The sequence below is a fragment of the Peromyscus maniculatus genome, chromosome 6 (genome assembly GCF_049852395.1).
Source record: "Peromyscus maniculatus bairdii isolate BWxNUB_F1_BW_parent chromosome 6, HU_Pman_BW_mat_3.1, whole genome shotgun sequence".
NCBI lineage: Eukaryota > Metazoa > Chordata > Mammalia > Rodentia > Cricetidae > Peromyscus > Peromyscus maniculatus.
The window spans coordinates 93,531,738-93,553,750 of record NC_134857.1 but is presented as its reverse complement, the minus strand read 5'-3'; the positions used below and the strand labels follow the sequence as shown (position 1 = coordinate 93,553,750).

At 35.9% G+C, this 22,013-nt stretch overlaps 1 protein-coding gene and 1 non-coding gene across 3 annotated transcripts in view; both read left to right on the top strand.

Annotated features, from left to right (window-relative positions):
* The first annotated feature begins 323 nt into the window (after positions 1–323).
* Rnpc3 (RNA binding region (RNP1, RRM) containing 3) overlaps positions 324–22,013 on the top strand; it is a 28,434-nt gene continuing 6,744 nt past the window's right edge. For both annotated transcript variants that reach the window (XM_042279765.2, XM_042279766.2), the window contains exons 1-10: positions 324–3,618; positions 5,522–5,569; positions 9,029–9,147; positions 11,617–11,700; positions 12,103–12,214; positions 13,050–13,118; positions 14,127–14,269; positions 17,688–17,813; positions 19,090–19,238; positions 21,128–21,289. In XM_042279765.2, the coding sequence (XP_042135699.1) occupies positions 3,427–3,618; positions 5,522–5,569; positions 9,029–9,147; positions 11,617–11,700; positions 12,103–12,214; positions 13,050–13,118; positions 14,127–14,269; positions 17,688–17,813; positions 19,090–19,238; positions 21,128–21,289 (1,204 nt within the window). In that variant the 5' untranslated portion in view covers positions 324–3,426. The remainder of the gene's footprint in view (positions 3,619–5,521; positions 5,570–9,028; positions 9,148–11,616; positions 11,701–12,102; positions 12,215–13,049; positions 13,119–14,126; positions 14,270–17,687; positions 17,814–19,089; positions 19,239–21,127; positions 21,290–22,013) is intronic.
* On the top strand, positions 16,210–16,312 carry LOC121830606 (U6 spliceosomal RNA). The gene has a single exon (XR_006073821.1). It is a non-coding gene; the product is annotated as a U6 spliceosomal RNA (small nuclear RNA).

Genomic DNA, 22,013 nt, shown 5'->3' with positions numbered 1-22,013 from the left:
TAATTAAATAGGATATCTAAGATATTTTGTTCTGCACACTCAGGCTCTTTCCCCCATTCTTGTCATTGTCCAATGGGTCCATGAACAAAGTAGCCATGTGGCAGAGATGGGGTTTATGCATTGGCTTGAAAACATGGACTTCCACTCACCAAGGCTGACTGGCTACATCTGCTGCTGAGTGCCACCTCTGCCAAGAGAAGAGAGCAACACTGAGTCCCAGACATGGCACCATTTCCTGGGGTGACCAGCCAGCAACCTGGTGGAAGGTTGACTACATTGGATTACTACCTCCATGGAAAGAATGATGCTTTGTCCTTACTGAATTAGATATTTATTTTGGTTATGGATTTGCCTTTCTTACACATGCTTCTGCTGAAACCACCATTCATGGTCTTAAAGAACTCTTTTTCCACCATCATGGTATTCCATACAATATTGCTTGACTAAGAAACCCACTAAACAGCCAGAGATGTGTGACAGTGGGATTACACTCTTGGAATCCATTGGTCTTACCGTGTTCTCCACCATCCTGAAGCAGCTGACCTGATAGAAAGATGAAATGGCCGTTTGATGACACAGTTAAAGTGTGAATTAGGTGGCAGCAGCAGCAGCATAGAAGGCCGGGTAAGGGTTCTTGAGAAGGCAGTATATGCTTTGAATCAGTATCCAATGTAAGTACTGTTTCTTCCATAGTCGGGATCTATGGGTCCAGGAATCAAGGGGTGGAAAAGAGAATAGTGCCACCTACTATCATCCCTCATGACCCACTAGGGAAGTTTTTGCTTCCTGTTCCCACACCTCTATGTTCTGGTGGCCTAGAAGTTTTGGTTCCAGAATGGGGAATGTTTCTGCCAGGAGCCACAACAAATATTCCATTGAACTGGAAGCTCAGACTTCCCCTTGTCCACTTTAGGCTTCTGATGTCATTAAGCCAACAGGCCAATAAAAGAATAACAAACAGTGGTAGGAGGGGTGATTGATCCAGATTTCCATGGGAAAATTGGATTGCTTCTACACAATGGAGGTTTATGTCTGAAGTGCAGGAGATCCTTTAGGGCTTCTCTTGGTGTTACCATATCCTGTGATTAAAGTAAATGAGAAACTACAACAGCCTAACCCAGGCAGGCTGACAAAGGAAAAAGAGCCTTCAGGAATTAAGGTATAGGTAACTCCTCCACAAAAAGTGCAAAGACCTTCTGAGGTGCTTGCCAACAGTGGAGGCAATACAGAATGGGTAGCAGAGGAAGGTAGTTATAAATACCAGCTAAGGCCACATTACCAGTTGCAAAGATGAGGACTAAAATTGACATGAATGTTTCATATTTTGTTAAGAATATGTTTGTAAAGATAATTGTGTTTTCTTTCCTCAATTTATCATGTGATATAACATCAATTAAGAGAATATCAATGGTTATATCATATTTAAGTTTGAGATACTAAAAGAATGTTACTTAAGGGACATTGCCACCTATTCTTAATTTACAATTTGTTTGTGGTTGTATGAGGTATAGTTATAGCATGTTAAATATAATTTTGATATGGTTAAATACATAATGCATTTGTGATTGTACATGGGAAAGTTCTATCATGCATGTTTAGGTGTTATTATGATCTAGTGATTGTTTTCATTTGGTGATTAATCATGACATGAGATGGGATTGTATGTGAAGTTGACAAGGGATGCATTTGTGGTGGCTATTCTTAGTACTCAATTTGACTACATCTGGAGTTAAATAAAACAAAAAATAGACAGCACATCTGTGAGGGATTTTTGATTAATTTGAAGTGGGAAGATCTACTTCTAATCTGGACCTTTGAGGTAGAAAGTCACACCTTTAATCCAGATCTCTAATCTGGGCCACACCTAATGCTGGAAGCCTATATAAACACATGGAAGAAGAAAGCTTTTCCTTTTTGCCTGCTTGCTCTCACTTTGATACTAAGTCCATTTCTCCACTGGCATTAGAGTTTACTTCTCTGGGATTCCAGTTTATACTGAAGACTAACTGAGACATCCACCCTCATGGACTGAGTAAGTACTGGATTCTTGGACTTTCCATTCATAGCCAGCCATTGTTGGATTAGCTGGACCACAGCCTATTGGTCATTCTAATACATCCCCTTTCTATACTTATATAAGACAGGTTCATTCTTTAAGTTCTGTTACTTTAAAGACCACTGACTAATACACTAGCCAACAAGCTCCATGGATCTGTTGGTCTTGACCTTTGCAGCACCGAGATTACTAGAGCAGATCACCATGCTAAGATTTTTGTTTTCAGATTATAATATAATTAGAATACTCAGCTTTTACAATGTAGATTCTGGGTTCAAACTCATGTCCCCCTGCTTTCAAGATAAGCACCTATGGATTGGGCTCTTTTTCCAGTCCTAGCAGTAGATTGTTTAAAAATCAAAGCAGAAATCAAAATGAATATGTAAGCTAAGTGATAGGGCAAGAAAGGAAAATCCAATAGGTCACTATAAAACAGAATATTTCTTGGGGGGGAGGGGTAACTCCATAGTTTTGCTCCACTGTTTGCATAGGTCCAACGAAAGCAAACACTTCAGCTACTTAAAAACAGAAGTCATTTTTTAAAATTGGATTAAAAAAGAACTTTTAGATCAAAAAGCACATGTACATTTTAATTAGGTAAAAAATTAAGATGGGTGCACAAGATTCTGGTCTTTGCCCACATAGTCCCAGCAGGCCTGCGGGTCTGTGTAGAGCTGAGATTTTAAGTCTTTCTTCCTCAGAATGGGGTTTATTAAAGTTGTCAAGAATAAGGCCTACTTTAAGAGATACCAAGTGAGATTCAGAAGGCAGTGAGAGGGTGAAATTGACTACTATGCTCAGAAACGACATATATGCCTACTGACAGAGGTGTGTTCTCCTGCCGACATGATTCATACGCAAGGATGACTACTTCTGGGTTTCACCACTCCCAAATTGTAGGAGCACACTTAGCATTTCTGGAGAGTTCCCCTCTGCCAGTCAGACTGATTTCCTGAAAACTTGGGTTGAGTTCCACGAGAGCGCAACGGCCCGGACGCGGTGGTAGCGTTAAATGCACCACACGCTCCCTCAGCACTCGGTCCTTGAGGCTACACAGCCTCTGTCTCCCACACGACCGAGGTTCCTCTTCTTCGCTTAGACGCCTGGTCTTTTAACAACGGCGTCTCTTTCGCCCCTGTTTTCCGTCAACGTCTCGCTGAATTCAAACCGCAGCGCTCCTCACTCTTATCCACTAAGAGTTCGCCGGAGCTCCAGAAGGCCCTTCTCGCGAGGAGGCCAACTCTCGCGGTGTTTCCCAGGTTCCAGAATCCCTCACGCGAGGCGGAACACGTCTGCCCCGCAGCCGCCGTCAACGGGGACGTCAGCGCCGGCGGAGGGCGCGTCTGCCGCCGGCTGCTTCCGCGCGGACCATGGCGGTGCCCGAGCCGCCGCTGCCGCTGCCGCGAGGAGGCCCAGGCTCCGCTTCGCTCTCCCCGCCCCGGGGCGACCGCACCCTCCTCGTCAGGCACCTGCCGGCCGAGCTGACGGCCGAGGAGAAGGAGGACCTGCTCAAGTACTTCGGGGCGCAGTCGGTGCGCGTCCTGTCCGACAAGGGGCGCCTGGTAAGCGTGCGCACTTCGCGGTGGGGGGGGGGGCGGGGGCGGGGACGAGGCCGCTGTGCGCGTGCGCACTTCGCGGGGGGACGGGGGCGGGGCGGGCCGAAGGGATCCGGCGGGCCGGCGCTCTGCGCGTGCGCCGCGAGCCGGCCGTGACGTCATCACGGCCCTGCGCCGAGGGCCGAGGAGAGGCGTGGGCGCGGAGAGGGACACTGTGTGGCCCCTTTTGTGCATCTACCCAGTGAATTCAAAACGCGCTAGACATGGACAGGTTTTTGTTAGGTTGTTACAGACGTGTGAAGAAGGATTTTTTTTTTAAATTTTGGTTGTAGAGCCGGAATTACATTGTTTCAGACAGCTGAGTGAACTCGAGGTCATACGTTTCTGACAGTCAGGAAACTTGCCCGAAGTCATCTTTCAGCGAACGCTATTTTGAGAGTTGAAAGTCCAATGGAGCCAAGACACCAATGGTTTTAAAATTTCAGGAGACTGACTTGTATACTCAAAATTGAGACTTGTTAATTTAGAAGAAAGACCGATTTTGAGCATTTAGTGTTATGTATTTCAACAAGTTCAAATAAAAATATTCTCTGGCGCAATTTAAGTATACTAAGGTCATGTTGGGTCAGATTGGACAACTTTAGACTTATAATAAAAAAACTCAAACTTACCAAAATAGAACTTTTCAGTAACATCATTCCTTTCACCTTTTCAGGATAGTTTTAAAAATACCCAGAATTAAAAAACTAGACTCACACCGTTGAAACTAATTAGAAAAATAAAGCAGAAAGAGAACATTTAACTTGAGGGGTGCTTCTGCTATTAATTAATGCTTTTAAATTTTTTTTTTTTTTTTTTTTTTTTTTTTTTTTTTTTTTTTGGTTTTTTGAGACAGGGTTTCTCTGCGTAGCTTTGTGCCTTTCCTGGAGCTCACTTGGTAGCCCAGGCTGGCCTCGAACTCACAGAGATCCGCCTGGCTCCGCCTCCCGAGTGCTGGGATTAAAGGCGTGCGCCACCAACGCCCGGCATGCTTTTAAATTTTATCTTGGGCAGTATGAAAATTTAAGATCTTTCGGTGTGGTGAATAAGAGGGTATTCCATATGTTTAAATGTTTTAAGATTGATCCTTTTTGGTGTTTTGTTTTTTTTTTTTTTTTTTTTTCTTTTTTTTTTTTTTTTCGAGACAGGGTTTCTCTATGTAGCTTTGCGCCTTTCCTGGAACTCACTTGGTAGCCCAGGTTGGCCTCAAACTCAGAGAGATCCGCCTGCCTCTGCCTCCCAAGTGCTGGGATTAAAGGCGTGCGCCACCACCGCCCGGCGATTGATCCTTTTTGAAAAGTGGAGATGTTTTACCCTTTATTTTACTTTAAATTATGTACCTTTGGGTGGGGGTGGGAGTGGGTGGGGGTGCAGGCTAGAGTGGATCTCCTAGAGCTGGAGTTATACAGGTGGTTATGAAGCTGCTTGACACAGATATTGGGATCCCAGCTGAGGTCCTTGGGAAGAGCCCTACCCATTTTTACCACAGACCCATTCCTTTAGCCCCCCCAATATAGATATTTTTGAAGTTGTTGTCTGTTGAACTGTTTGCTATTATAAACATATTGTGTTTGTTCTTATCCACTTATGTTCCAAGGCTGAAGAGATTTCAAGTTCAAGAAATTTGACCCAAGAAAACTTTCGAACCACTAGACTGAAACTAGTACAAACAAACAAACAAATAAATAAACTGAAATTAGCAAATAAATAAATAAATAAATAAATTGAATGAATAAGCAAACAGTTAAATAGTCTAAAATTTGCATCCTTTCCTATAATTTTACTAATATATTAAATTCCATTAAAATGTTACTTTTTATGAGAAACAAATCATACTGGAAATAATATGTACTGTAATTTTTTTTTTCAGAAACATACAGCATTTGCTACTTTCCCTAATGAAAAAACAGCAATAAAGGTATGTCTTTTTCTTTATTATTAAAGCTTTCAGAGATTTTTCCCATCTTAGGACAGAAGTAGAAGGTAATAGTAAACTGTTATTTTCAAAAGCAAAATCATTTCTGTTCCAAGAGTTTCCCCAAAATGTTATAATTAGCTTAGCAGATTTTAGACCTTGTCCAGTGTTTAGATACTGAGATGTAAGAATCATAAATTATTAAGCAAGGTAAGAATAACATCATATATAAGTTTTTAAGAAAATTCTAAAGGATATTATATAAATATCTCTGTAGTGTTTATAGTGCTTTTTTTAATATTAAAAGGTATAAACCTAAGGAATCATTTGTAAAAGCTATTATCTTTGAACTAGGCCTCAAATGAGTCATTAAATTTTGAGACTAAAACAGGAGAAATTGTTCTTTTAAGTTTCTGAAACAATAAAATTGGGCATAAGTCAGGCAAGAGCTAAAGGCAGTGGCAGTAATAGAACTAAAAAATTGAGTCCATATTTAAGTAGAAGAGAGTTATTAAATTTTGTTCAGTAAATAACTTAAAAGAACTGAAACTTGAGAAGGCTAAAAATATGAAAAGTATCTGATAGGGTTGATACTTAAATAGTGGATTGGATGAAGAGAAAAATTGGAGATAGAAAGACAGCATGGGAAGCTGTTTTAGAGGCAGAGGCAAGAATATGAATCTGAAGAGGGCAATAAGAAAATAAAGAGAGAGAAGTACATGTATTCTTTGGAGAGAAGTTGTTTATGGGTCTTAGGCTACAGAAGTAATTCAGTAGAGTGTTGCATAGGATACACAGGGTCCTGAGTTGAAATTCCAGTTCTACAGAAATAAAGTTTGTAGGTCTTAGTGATACAGGACTAACAACAAAAGAATAAATAGTTCAGGATCTTAATATGTTTTTTTTTTTACAGTTTTATTTATTTTCACGTATGTGCATGTTTTATTTGCACATTTACCACTACACAGATGTGGAAGTCAGAGGACAGGAGTTGGTTTCTCCTTCCAAGTATATGTCTCAGGATAGAACTCAGATTATCAGTCTTGGCAGCAAGCACCTTTACCAGCTGAACTGTCTTTCCAGCCCTAGTTCAAGATCTTTGGACTGATTAGCTTATATGAAAAAGGAAGATGAGGGTCTTTACACAGACGTGTAATGAATTCTTACGTTATCTGTTAATTTCGAGGAGTCTTTGAAATACTTCTATGGAAATTATAAACATTTTAAAATATTTTCTTGTGTTGAGCAAGGTTAAGAAAGTTTCTTCAAATGTGTAAATGGCTATGATGGGCCAAAGAATGATTAATCAAGAAGAAAAAAAAAAGCCTAGAGAAATACTGCATTTTAAAAAAAGAAAGAAAGGAAGAACAAGGAAATGCAAAACTGAAAAACATGCTATATTGATGCAAAAGAGAAATTAGGGAGAGAGTCTGTGATTGAGACATAACTGAGATATGAGCATAGTCTTACTAATCAGAGTTAATCAGGACTTCTTTTGGAAACAAGATCTCACAATGTAGTTGTGATTGACCTGGAGCTCACTGTGTAGACCAGGCTGGCATCCAACTCAGAGATTTACTTTGCCACTGCTTCTGCCTCTGCCTTCTGGGTTTTGAGATTAAACTACACTCTGCCCATACTCTTCATAAAACAGGGAGGAAAAAAAAAAAGGAATAACCCAAAGCTTCATCAAGGAGGAATACTGTAATTTTAAAAATATGTATCATCCTTAATGTGAGATGATCCAAAACTTGAATGTTCTGACCTCTGACATGTCACAAGTGAAAAGTTTTACTCTCTATCTCAGTTAACAGGCCACAGTCAAACTGCATACGTTAAAAATATTGTATAAGTTTCTTGAGTCTGTGTGTCATATATGATGCAAGTGAATGCCATATTTAGACTTAGATGTTACCCCCATGATGCTTGATTATGTCTTTGAATATTTAAAACATGAAAGAACCCAAAAATCTGAGTTCAGATCCCAGACATATCGGATAAGAGATATTAAACTTGTTTGCATCCATATTTTGGCCCATAATTGTCTGAATGATTTTATATGATTATTAGAGAATATAGTTTATGTACTTGAATGATGATGTAAAACATAATGTAGTTAATACTTGCCCTTGTAGCAAGTCTTTCTCTGTACTGCCAGCTCCTAAATAACGACATGACACGAAGACTTTTTTTTTAAATAATTTTTTTTATTCATTTTACATACTAACCACAGATCCCCCTCTCTTCCCTCCTCCCACTCCCCAACCCACCCTCCCTTCCCTCCTCTGACAAGATAAAGCTTCCCATGAGGAGTCAGCAGAGCCTGGTACCTTCAGTTGAGGCATTAATATGAAAGCTTGGCCTTAGCTTAGGCTTGTCCTACTAGCTCTTATAACTTAAATTAACCCATTTATTTTAATCTACGTTCTGTTGTGTGTATCATTACCTCATCTCTTCTGTTGTGTGTCTCATTACCTCATCTCATGCTGATTTGTCCATGTCTGGCTTGCAACTCACCTTTCTTCCTCTGAGTCCTCTCTTTCACTGAAAGTCCCACCTAATCTCTTCCTGCCACTTCTTGGCCATTCAGCTCTTCATTTACGAATCACAGTGATACATCTTCATACAGTGTAAAGGAATATTCTGAAACATTCCCTCATGTTTATTGCAGTGGGTCTCAATCTGTGGGTCACAACGCTTTTGAGGTCAAATATCAGCTATTCTACATATCAGTTATATGTTACAACTCATAACTCTAGAAAAATTAAAGTTAATGGAGTAACAATGAAATAAATACTTTTATGGTTGGGGGTCACCACAACATGAGGAAATGTATTAAAGGGTCTCAGCATTAGAAACGTTGAGAACCACTGGTCCAAAGAGTAGCTAAAGAAAGACATGAGATGATAGAGGATGGAGTTTAGTTGATAACAGCTGGATTTAGAATATGTGGATAGCTAATTTGTGATAATAGATACAAAGTGGAGCATGAGGATGCAAATAGGATTTATAGTTCAGAGTACTCTTTTTGTCTCCAAAGTAGGACAGAAGGTGCTATGCTAAGCGGGTAGAAGAAACTGAGACTACATACCAAGGAAAACATAACAAAATTTTCTCTTGGAGATTAGTGCAATTTAGGCCAAGATTGTGATATATAATTGTTTGGTGTCAGTAAGGGTCACCTTGAGATTTTTGTGGTTAGAATTTACTGTGTATGACCAGAAGATTTATTACATTTTTTTTTGTTGTTATATTCAGCTTAGGTATAAGCAGTTAACAGAATATTGGAGTCAGTTAGATTTCATTTTACTAAAGTGTAGTAATTTGAGAAGTAATATTAATAAAATAGCCTGAGAAGGAAATAGATACAATATTAATAGTAAAAGAATATAAATTTGGTTCAATTAAGATGATTTAACAAGTAATTTTTTTAATCATATTTTTTTATTGCCATACCTAAAGGCATTGACAAGACTCCATCAGCTGAAACTGCTAGGCCATACTTTAGTTGTTGAATTTGCAAAAGAGCAAGATCGAGTTCATTCCCCATGTCCCACCTCAAATACAGAGAAAAAGAAAAGGTAAGTAGATGTTCATATTTTCCTACCATCTTGAAAAGGACGTGTGTGTGTGTGTGTATGTGTTTTCAGTCATTTTTACAGTTTTGCATTGTTGACAGACAAAATAAGTTGAAAGCATAATAAAATGTTGCTCTAATGAACCTAAAAAGTAAAGCAGTAGTTCTGTTTCTAGTTGTGCTGAGGACTAAGCCTTGAAAGGTAACAAAAGTAAAAGGAAGTGGGGTGGATGGCATTCTACTTTTATAGAAGAAGGGCAACTATAGGTTGGTTATCCACTGCCCAAAATGTTTGGGATAAATAGTATTTTCTTTGGAATATTTACCAATACATGATTATCTTTGAAGTGTTATCCCAAGCCTAAATATGGAATTCGTTTGTTTCATATCTGCCTTGTATACTTTGCCTGAAGATAATTTATATAATATTTTCAGTGTTATCCTGTTCTGTGATCTGTTATATGAGGTTACCAGTAGAATTTTCTAATTTGTAACATGTTGCCTCAAAGTTTCAAATTTCAGTAGATTTCAGATTTCAACCTGTAGGAATAACACTCTTTATTAGAGATAATAAGGTGTCCTGAATAGGCATGGATTTTTTGTTGACTTCCCATTTGGACCCTCTGTGCATAATGTCTGGCTGTGGGTCTCTGCATCTTTCCCATCTGCTGCTGGAGGAAGTCTCTGATGAGTGGATAAGACACTGATCTATGAGTATGGCAGGATATCATCAGGAGTCATTTTAATGAATTTTTTTTTTAAGACCAATAGTGTTTGTTTTTACTGTAGATCTCTGAATTGTCTAGTCTCTGGTTCTCAGTTACCCAAGCAGAGTTAGGCATGAGTTCTCTAGTGGAGTGGGCCTTAAGTGAAATCCGACGTGGTTGGCTACTCATTCCCACAGGTTCTGTGCCACTATTGCCCTAGCCTATGTTGCAGGCAGGACAGATTGTAGGTTAAATGTTTTTTGACTGGGTTGCTGTCCACATTTCTCTTTCTGTAGCCTGCAGAGTACCTTACTGCACCAAAGACACTAGAATATAGGGGTGAAGCTTCCATGTAGGCACCAGCTCAATTTCTCCCTCCTTGTTCAGTGAGTTTGTGTGGTTGTTGTCCTTGGCATTGGGGCCTCACTGTCAGTTTGTGGAGGGCAACCCTTTGTCTTAGCAACAGCAAACAGTTGTTTGAGAATTCCCATGAGACCTTGTTGGCCAGCAACTCAATCTAGTGTGACCCAGTCCCTAAACTGGAGGTCTTGTCTGGCAACAAGAGATGGTCATTTGAGACTCTATGTCCCCCATTACTGGGGTCCTCACATTAGGACCACCTTCATACATTCCAGGAAGTTTCCACTGCACTAGGTTTCCATACCACCCACCAATGTTCCCCCAGTTCTAGCTGTCTCTCCCCTAACTCTCTCCCTCTACCTTATCTCTCCCCTATTCTACTCCAGTCCCCAGCTGCCCCTAGTGCCATCAGATCCCTCCCCTCAGAACTCAGGGAATCACGCAGAAGAGGAGGTAGAAAGATTGTAGGAGCCAAGGGAGAGATGGGGGACACAGCCCATAGAACCAATTAAGCAGGGCTCATAGGGGCTCACAGAGACTCAAGCAGCAATCATGGAACCTGCATGGGTCTCTGCTAGGTCCTCTGCATATGTTATGGTTGTTAGCTTGGTGTTTTTGTTGAGACTCCTAGTAGTGAGAGTGGAAATATCTCTTTTGCCTTCTCTTGGGACCCTTTTCCTCCTACTGGGTTGATCTGTTCAACTTCAATATAATAGTTTTTTTTTTCTTCATCCTTATTATATCTTGTTATGTTTGGTTGTTACCTCTTAGAAGCATGTTCTTTTCTAATGACAGAGAGAAAGGGAGCAGATCAGAGGGGAGGGGAAGTGGAGAGGAGCTGAGAAGAGTAGAAGGAGGGGACCATAATCAGGATATATTGTATGAGAAAAAAAAATCTATTTTTAATAAAAGAAAAAAAATTAAAGCACAGTATTTTAGTTCCAATCCTGGCCTTTGCAGAGTTTCATTACACTAGTTGACCTCAAAGTTTAATACCCAAACTACCTTCATCATCCAGGAACTTGGCTGAATTACAACATTCTAGGCCTTTTATTAGAATCAGAAATTTAAGAGATGAAGGTGAAAGAGGTAAGGCCCTCCAAATCTGTAATTTTGTTTATAGATGCACATGAAAAAGATCTGAGTTCCCCATTACCTGAATAATATAATGTGTATTTTAATTTTCTTGGGATCATTTGAAATTGCCATACCATGTTCATAAACTGGCTATGGGGATTAAGTGGAGATTAATTATACTCTTCTTTTTTTCTCATCAGTGCTTATTTGTATTTTTTTTCTAATGAAATTGATTTCATAATGACATGTTTGAAAAGATTTTTCTTTTCTGTATACAGTTTCTCACTCTTTCTAAAGATAAATATCATTTGTGATTCTGTATGTTCTAGATCGGATGACATTGTGGAAGATGATAAAGAGAAGAAAGAGCCTGACTTTTTAACAATAGAAAATGGAATTGCACCAAATCATGGGTTTGCATTTTTGTTATTTGTTATTATTCTGCCTTTGTTGCTATGTGTGTGTGTGTGTGTATGTATATTATACATATATACTGTAAGTAGGATAGTTTTTAAAGTCAACTTTTTAATATGTCATGTATAATTTAATGTTTTGAAAAAAAGTTTTTAGGTATGAGTTTTTTTTTTTTCTCACTGAATTTAATTAGGCATAAAGTGTGTTAAAGTGTTCAGGTCTGTAAGTGAACTCTGATAAGAAATGCTTCCATGTTCTTTAAGGTAATAGGAATATTAAGAAATAAGACAAATGCATGACTGTTATCATTTTGGCAGCTTTGTGTGTTAATAGATTATCTAAAGTGAGTTACTGATAGGGAATTATTAAAATGTAATAAGCATATTTCTTCATTTTTTTAGGCTGACTTTTCCTCTAAATTCATGCCTCAAATATATGTACCCACCACCTTCAAGTACAATCCTTGCAAATATAGTAAATGCTCTGGCAAGTGTGCCCAAATTCTATGTACAGGTATGCAGAATCCTCTTCACTTTCACATATTGGATGAGGTTTATAACTTGGTACTTTAGATAACTGTGCTGATGCTTGTAACTTATTTATAACAAAGGAAATTTATTAATTCCAGAGAGACAGTGTTCGATGTAGTGTTTTAAATGTGGTGAATTGTCACATGCTACTCTCAAATAATAACTTCATAAATACAGTGAATGGATACTAATAGAGGGCTACATTGGATGATGTACTTTGTTATAACTGTAACTTGAGTATAGCACTGACTTATAGAAATTCTTAAAGAAAAGGTATTGGTTCAGCAAATGCTTGAAAAACTTGATGGTAATATGTTACTTCTTAGAATTATAAAATATAAATGGTATGTATTTTCTTTTTTCTTTGTTTTGTGGTCTCCCAGTGAAAAAGGACCATTGTATGAGAACATTTTCAGTAGGTTTTTACATTGTAAGACCATTGTATTCTTAGTAATAGGAATTAAAATCAATGTATTTGTAGAAATGACAAATATTGTAGGAGGATCAAGGTTCTGATATACACTGGTGCCTTATTTTCTCTTGTTTTAAGAACTATGAAGGCCAGAGAGTGACTCTGGTTTTTACTACATTAATCAAGAGTGTTTTTACATGCTGGGTTTATAGTAGTACAGGCCTTAAATTCCAACACTGAGAAGGTAGAGGCAGGAGGATCTCTGTGAGTCAAGATCAGCCTGGTCTGTGTAGTGAGACTTTCTCAAAACAAGAATGTTTTTCTGAATTTTTTTAATTATGTAAAATATATGAAATTAATCATGACTTTAATTCCATGTGACTTTTAAATATTTTGCTCCTTTAAGGTGCTTCATCTTATGAATAAAATGAATTTGCCCACCCCATTTGGACCTATTACTGCACGACCTCCTATGGTAAGAAGTTCTTAGAGGTTTAGAAGTCACCATTTTCTTTCCTGAGTGGTAAATGTTAGCAGTTTTGTAACAACTTCGGATATACTAATGGTAAAGTTGAGAACTGAAAATGGAAGAAAGTGAGACTATGAAAGAATTGCTTTTGTTAATAAAGCCAAAATTTCTTCCAGTTTTCTGTACTTTGATCCCAAATATTATATTATCCTGTAAGTAAAAGATAATTTTATTTAAATAAATTATCTAAAAATTTGTTGCTGTGGTTTTAATTCAGATACAGTTAGCTTCATTTGGAAAGGTAAATAAGGTTGCTAAAAGTTGTTCACTAATTTACATAGTAGGCTGTCAGCTCTTGAAGTTATTTCACAGTGGTACTCTGTATTTATCAATAGTATTAATAGGAAATTACTTTGGCTTTTAACATACAGATAAAAGAATTTTCTTTGAAGTTGACTACTATTCTGTTGTATGAATTATTAGCTTTCTAACTTTTATTATGATACCACCATGTACTTGTTGCTTAGAAATTTATTAAGGTAATATTAGATACTATTAATATAGTAAGTCGTCATGTCTTGTCATGGCTATTCCATTTCAAATAATAGGGAAAGAGGGATGTTTTGAGTCATTCATATGACCCAAGTTGTCTTCATTATGTGCCTATCCATGCTGATTAGAACATATTGTAGATTAGAAACAGGGAGGATTACATGTAGACTTTAAGTTCTTATTCCATGGGGTAATTTACATGGTGAAATACAAGGTATATTTCCAAGTTTTATATAGTTAGATGGCTAAGGAATATAGAAGACAAAACTGTTACCATCTAATAGTCTACCATCACAGATATTTCCTGAATGTACATTGAATGTACCGAGGAAGAGAAATAAGAATCAAGTATTTCTGTGGCATGAGAGTCTGTTGATGAGAATCAAGAATTTATACAAAATAATTTGTCTACTCTGTAAATATCATTTGTTTCCATAGTGTTTGTTTTGTTCTTTTAAATAGTATGAGGACTATATGCCATTGCATGCGCCCCTTCCACCTACATCACCTCAACCACCTGAGGAACCTCCCTTGCCAGATGAGGATGAGGATTTATCTAGTAAAGAATCAGAATATGAAAGCAGTGATGAGGAAGACCGACAGAGGTTTGTGCTATGACATATATGACTTATTTTTGTTCTAAGAATAAGAATGTGGAAAAGACTTGCTCATCCTATATTACACATAATTTATTCAAAATTAGACTGCATTAAATTGTATCTCAAACCTCTCCAAGATCTTGAGCATATGCAGTAGCTCAGTGAATACTAGGGTCTTTGAAAAAGTTTTTGAATGGAGAATAATTTTTTAGATTGATGATTTTAGTATCACAGAGTACAATTGAGCCACATTATTTATGATTCTGTATTTGTTACGTTGCTTGTTAAAATTTTAGTAGCTCCAAAATTACCTTTGGTCTTTGAAAAGAAAAATTTAAAAATTATTTTTTTAAATTGTATTTTTTTTTAACAAGGGCTTGATGTATTTATAAGGTGTTTCATAGATAAGAGTATAAACAATATCCTGAAAAACTGACATACTTGACAGATAGGATCCTAAATGAGATACAAAGTAGCCAGTTGTTAGTCAGCATACCAGCATTATACTGAAGTACCGGAGAGTTATGCAAAAACAAAATTGTCTTTGGCTCACAGTTTGGGAGGGTACAGTCCATGACCAGCCAGCCATGTTCCCACTTCTCTAGATCTCTGGTTAAACAGTCCATCATAGCAGATCACAAGACAGCACAGGAGTACTCAACTTAGAACCATAAAAACAAGAGAAATGAAGAAATCAGGGTTCCACAACCTCTTTGATAGTTTATCCTAAGTAACCCAACGGTCCTCAGCAGCTTCTACCATGTTTGGAATCAAGCTTTTCACAAATAGGCCATTGGGAAATAGTTCATATTCAAATTATAGCAGTTATCTCCTACATTCTTGTTTTAATTCTCGTACTAGTCATGTGTGTCATGTTTTTTTTTAATGGTCTAGTTTCATTTGTTTTTCGTACTTTTGTTTTATTACTAGTTAATACATTCAAAATGATTTTCAGTTATAAAGTTTAACTGTGGTCTAGTGATGTTAAGCTCAAGGAAACTATACAGAGAAAATTGGGCCAAAGTTGTAATAGCATTGAATATATGTTAAATCATTAATGTTTGTTAAATAAGACATCTCTTGCATAAAACATAGTTGTGTATTATCATCTGATCATATACTATAAGCAGTAAGGAAGATAACCCACATTTCTTTGGATATATTATTTTATTCACTAATTATTCAGTGTTTGGCATGACTTCCATAGAAAAAAGCTTCTTGGCTTCATATTTTGAACAGCTGATTGCCCTATACTCTGTTCTCTTCAGAATGATTTTTAGAGGAATTTTGGAAGTTCTCTATGCATAACCATTCATGCTAGTTACTGCCCTTATTCATTGAACTGGAGATTCTACATGTTTATTTAAAGTTTCTGTTTAAAAAAAAATTGTGTATTCCTTAACAATTTTCTGGCATATAACTGAACCTATCTTAGTACAAGAATTGGCCAAACATTTTCTTTGTAAATCCAAAGAAGAAATGCTTTTACTTCATGAGTGAGGTGTGGTGTTGGTCACATATTACAACTTCTCTTCTCATGGCAGGAAAGCAGCCGTATTTATACCTCATGAATAGGTGTGGTGTGTTCCAGCAAAACTTTATGTATATACAAGAGCTGATAGATAGCTTGATTTGGTCCTTGGGCCAACCCCTACCTTATGGTAATTAATAGGTAATGATGTGAATCTTCACTAACTATACAAAAAGATATAAAAGGAAGTGTTAGTATGAGTCAGGACCCATACAGAGACTTGGAAAACATTTAATCAGCAACAGTTTTACTAAGCCATTGCCCATCTAAATAGTGGTTTTTCTTCTCTTTGGAAAAACCAAATTGCTGGTGGGACTCAAACTACTAAGTAAGATGGATAGAATCTTTTTGGAAGGGCGATGTTTAGCAAAGCAGGTAAGTTCTTCATGGAAATCTATCTTACTACAAGCTAGTAGAGCTCTCTTCGGCAGCACGTATACTAAGATTGGAATGATACAGAGAAGATTAATGTGACCCCTGCTCAAGCTAACGAGTAATATAAAATACTACATTTTGTTAATTATTCTCTTAGATAATTTAAACATTTTTTAGTAAACTTGTAGTGCTATTTAGGAATACTTTAAAAAGTGAAAGTAGTGATCCTAATTAGAAATGCTCTAATATTCTAGGCTAAACCCATTTTAATTTTTGTAAGTTTCTAATTAGAAATGTATGAAATTCTGCCTAAAATTCATCTTGAGTCTTAAAAGAAAACAAATCCAATTTCTAATGCATGCTTTTGTTACCTGCTGGGAATAAGACAAAATTTTTAAGAAATATATTTAGTTGTCATATATTTATTAATTTTTTATTATATGCCTGGTCTTGTTTTAGAAGGTTGGTATATTTTGGGTGGATAATTTTAATGCTTAGCGTGTGTTTTGAATATTCAAATGTTTGTATTTTTAATAACATTTTTATTGTGTTTGGTTAGAAACAGACCCAGTCTTTAGCCCTAGCTGCCAGTAATTTGCTATATATACTGGACCACATTTGAAATCTTCCTTCCACTGCTCCTTGAGTGCTGGATTACAACCGTGGGCTACCGTGCTCAACTTTTTAATGCAAGTTTTTATGAGACTTGATTGTGTGAAATTTCCTACTATGTAGTATGTGCTTATACTTCACCTGTTTATTAGAAAAATAGCCTAAAATTTTTAGCCACACCCACCTTTCTATATAATGTGTTGTATGTGTATATCCATTTTACCTTCAAGTTTCATAAATGAAGCCCTGAGAGAGTTGTACTGAGTTGTTTTTAATTGCTTCTTTGTGACAGATACCAAACTATCCAAATAGGATCCATTCTAAACATTAACTGACCAGTCATAATGGAAGAAAGTTATATATGAGATAACAGTTGTCAGTTTCTACTTGTTACTTATAAGCAACTTTAGTATTTGGAAACTTTTTTCTTCAACTAAATGTGATGGAGAAATTAATAAATATGGTGATACTAATGAGTTAATAAGAGAAATAATGATCAGAATAAGGAATTTCTAGGCATCTAGTCATGCACAAGAAATTTATGGAATACCATTGGGACTCATCATTCATATTCCATAGAAAAACAGGTTAATAAGACAGAATGCTTAAAAATAGAAAGGGAAAATGTCCTGGATTTTTATTACATTGTTTTGTAAGGATACACCAAAATCAATGATGAAACACTAGACAGACTCTATAGTCACTTCGTGTAAATTTTTTAAATGCATGGTTTTATTAAAAATATTTAAATGGTACAGGTCAATTTAGAATGTGAATTTTGTTCATATTGATTATGCCTATTGGTGGCTTTAAAGTTATCCTAATTAGTTTTAAATATATTCGTATTAGAGATATAAACCATATTCTAGAATATCAACTCTTGTTTACCTTCCCTTTTCTTAACAGAATGAACAAACTAATGGAACTAGCAAATCTTCAGCCCAAAAGACCCAAAGCCACAAAGCCACGCCAAGTGAGAAAAAAGCGAAAAATAAAGGATATGTTGAATATACCTTCGTCAACTTCACAGAGGTAGTTTTATGTATACTTATGAAATGAGGGTTGTTTGTATGTGCTTTGATTATTCACTTAACTCATTATTCTTCAGTCTGGCAGTTAGTTTTCTTACTTGATTACTGGGTTTCTATTTGCCAAACTTATAAAGTTTTCATAATTCTATTTGTTTACCAGCATTTAATAATATTCAGTATTCATTTCACATTCGTATCTTCTCTTATTAGGCATATTTACTACTTCTTACTAGTGATTGCAATTTTAAGTTCATTTAACTCTTCTGCAAGTTACATTTTAATAGAAATAATCTTATGTGTAAATTATGACACCTTAACCTCTTTTTGTGTTGACATGGCAGTCTCATGCTTTTAACTCTTAATAATGCTAAACAGCAAAAACAATGTAAGCTACATTTTCTAGTAGCCTTACTACACAGTAAAAATGAGCAAATCAAGGCTAGTTATAATTACTTAATCCATTATACTCAAAATATTATTTCATCATACAATCTGTATAAAAATGTTGAGTAGTTAGACATTTTTCTTTATAGAAATTCACTATCTACATGTAGCTAGTGACTGTTGCATACCACAGCACTGATTACCTAGTATACAATATATACTGTATTAAAAATACTGCCAGATGAGGTATATATATATATATATATATATATATATATATATATATATATATATATACATATATATATATCTGTAATCCTAGCACTTGGGAGAGGGACACTGAATGCTTAGAAGTTCAAAGTAATTCTCTGATACGTCTACCAAGCTTACTCCTGTGTTAAATGGTCTGGCAAGGTGCTTTTATGGGTAAAGGTTCTTGTGGCCAATGGTGATGACTAGAGTTTGATCCTAAATATCCACATGGTAGAAGGAAAGAGCTGTCTACTACAGTTTGTCCTCTGACCTAAAAGTGTTCCTCACCACACATAAAAAATAAATAACAAACAAAAGTTATTTTATACTGACTGAACAAGTGTGTACCTCCCTGCCCCTGGTAAATCTGCTGTTTAAAATGAATAGATAAGTCCCAACTTCTTTATTTATTTATTAAACTTTGTTTTAACCTCAGTTCCCTCATTTATAAATTAGGTGTTTAATATTACCATTATATTCTGGTAAGCTTTATTGGAGTACTAAATCTAGTCAGTTTGTGTAGTGAAAAAATGTATAGAATGTTTTATTGTCATGAGCTTTTTAAATTTAAAGAAAATCTGAAATAATGTTCTTAGAATTTTATTTTAAATAATAATCTTATGATTGTTTATAAATACCAGTTTGCATCCTGTGCTGTTACCATCAGATGTATTTGACCAACCACAACCTGTTGGCAATAAAAAAATTGAATTCAATATATCTACCAACATGCCAGCAGCATTTAAGAATGATTTGGAGAAGGAACAGAACAATGAGGAAAAAAATTCTGGTAAGAAAACTTTAGTTATTTATTTCATACCCTTGACAACCATTTTTATGTTAAAAATCAAATTTTATAGTAGTGTTTGTCTGCTTTACTTGAAGTATACAGTTACAGACTGAGGTTGTAGCTCAGTTGGTAGAGAGCACGCATAGAGCTCTGGGTTAGTCACTAGTACTTCTTAAACTGAGCAAGCTTGTAATTCCAGCCTCATTCTTTTTGAGTATTTGTTGAGTAAATACTAGAGTATATTTCTTGTTGCATGTTTGATTACTTTTTATAATAAAGAATTCTAGTAAGGACTGTATATGTAGTGAGTGAACTTTTAATTTCTTGTTCCATTTCTTTTTCCTTTTTTTGTGCATAGTAAGTAACAATGTATTGCCTTTTGAGTTAGCTTTATTTTATTTTTTTAGATTTATTTATTTATTATGTATACAGTGTTCTGCTTGCATGAATGTTTGTAGGCCAGAAGAGGGCACCAGATCTCATTATGGATCGTTGTGAGCTACCATGTGATTGCTGGGAATTGAACTCAGAACGTCTGGAAGAGCAGCCAGTGCTCTTAACTGCTTAGCCATCTCTGCAGCCTGAATTAGCTTTATTTTTAATGTTTCTATTTTTCATTGTTTCTCATTTAACAGCTAGTCACCTTTCATTAATATTCTTTTAGTATAATTGATAAATAAAAATTAAACACATTTATGGGATACAATTTTATGCTCGAATAAAACATTCTATATGTTTATGAAAGGCAGTCCATTATCCCATTCTGTATTAGTGTCAAAGCTGTAATTGTTGGATAGTAGAAACATGAGGTCTTTTCACTGTTTTATGTTTTTAGACTACAGATATTCTATTTGTGTAATATATTTCCTATACTAAGACTTTTATATGTAACATGTTTTGTTTCATTTCCCCAGCTAACTTTTGAGTTTCCAATGTTTGCTTTTATTTGGAAGAATTCTAGTAGTACTTAACCCTATTCATCATCCAACATTTTTTGTCAGTTCTAGTCAGTTACTGCTAATGCAAAAATTCATATTTTTAAAATTTAGTATGTTGCTATCTAAAGTAAAATGTTAATTTGAAAAATACTTAGTTAAATAATTTTTTAAGTATGAAATAGTTGTCCATGAAGGATGAACATTATTACTTACTTTTCCTGAAGTGGTGGGGAAGGGGTTAATGGAATGTTTTTGTATCCCCAAATGGAACAACTCTTTTGTTTTGTTCCTTTCAGCCTAACATGTTGACACAAATCTTCTAATTTATGTTGAAAGCAGTAAGATTGTTTAACAATATTCTGATGTTGTATTATGTATCTTATAACTGTTGTATGTTATCATGAGTCACTGTATTTGGTTAGAATACTATTAATTTTATAATTTAACTAATTACACATTTATTTTAACGTGTAGTTATTACTGTTTTGGAGGGAGAGGTTAAACAATCAATTGTTACATACCAATATACATACTCTTATCTAACATTGAACATTTTCATCACATTTCCATTTGGTACATCAAACTGAGTATACTAAAGCTTAATTCATTGTCTTTTCTCTTTGCCCCCTAACTAACACTACAACGCAAGCCTTTGACTCTTTAACTATTGTCTATGGCTGCCTTCATGCTACAATAACAGAACCGAATAGTCAAAACCAAATTCTTGTCCTCGCCCACAAAACCCTAAACCACTATTCTTTGGACTTTACAGAAAAGATTAGCCTGCTTCTGTCCTGAGATACTGAGAAACACTAAAAATTGCCAAATGATACTTTTGTAAATTGTACAGGAAAAGAAACCTAAATTATGTTTTCAAACATGATTTTTTTTTGGTTTGTTTCATTCATTCATTTATTTATTTAATGACTGATGCTAATGTTGAACTCTTAGATTTACCAGATACTGGACTTGATGATTCAAATACAGGATTTGGAAAAATTTTCCCCAAACCTAATTTGAGCATCACAGAAGAGATTAAAGATGATTCTGATGAAATGCCCTCACAATGTATTTCTCGAAGGGAGTTGGAAAAGGGTCGAATTTCTAGAGAAGGTAATATAATCACATAAACCACCTCATAATCCATCTTATATTTAGTGTTCTACTTCTATTTTTCATGTCTTACTGAAATTAGAAAACTCTATGGGTCATTTACATTAAGATGGGCACTTTAGTGTCTCTCTATAATTAGTTTGTTGACATTTCTTCTTTTAAAGACTCACCTAGTACTGGGGAAGTTCCTTATCATACATTGCTTACAGTAAATATTTGGGTACTCAATATGTGTCACAAGTCTGAAGTTACATATACTGTATATAAAATAGCTGACAAATCATTATCATACACTATCTAAAGTCGATACAAGGTGATTATTAAAAATGGTGATTAGAAATCTGAATTTAGAATTTAATATTCCAATATTCTTTACTTTAAATTTTTTTCATATATTTTAATAATTTTCTATATGACAAAAATACCAGGACCAAGGCAACTTAAAGAGAAGCGTGTAGTTGGGTTCATGTTTTAGAGTCCATGATGGCAGAACAAAGACATGGTAGGAGCAACTGAATGCTCATGTCTTGATCACAAGCTGGAGGAAGAGTGAGCATACCAGGAATGGTGCAAGTCTTTAGAAATCTCAAAGCTTGCTCCCACTGATACATGTCCTCCTCCAAGGCCACACCTCCTAATCCTTCCAAACAGTTCTACCAACTGGGGACCAAGTATTTAAACATAGGTGCCTAAAGGCCCCATTCACATTTAAACCACCACACTA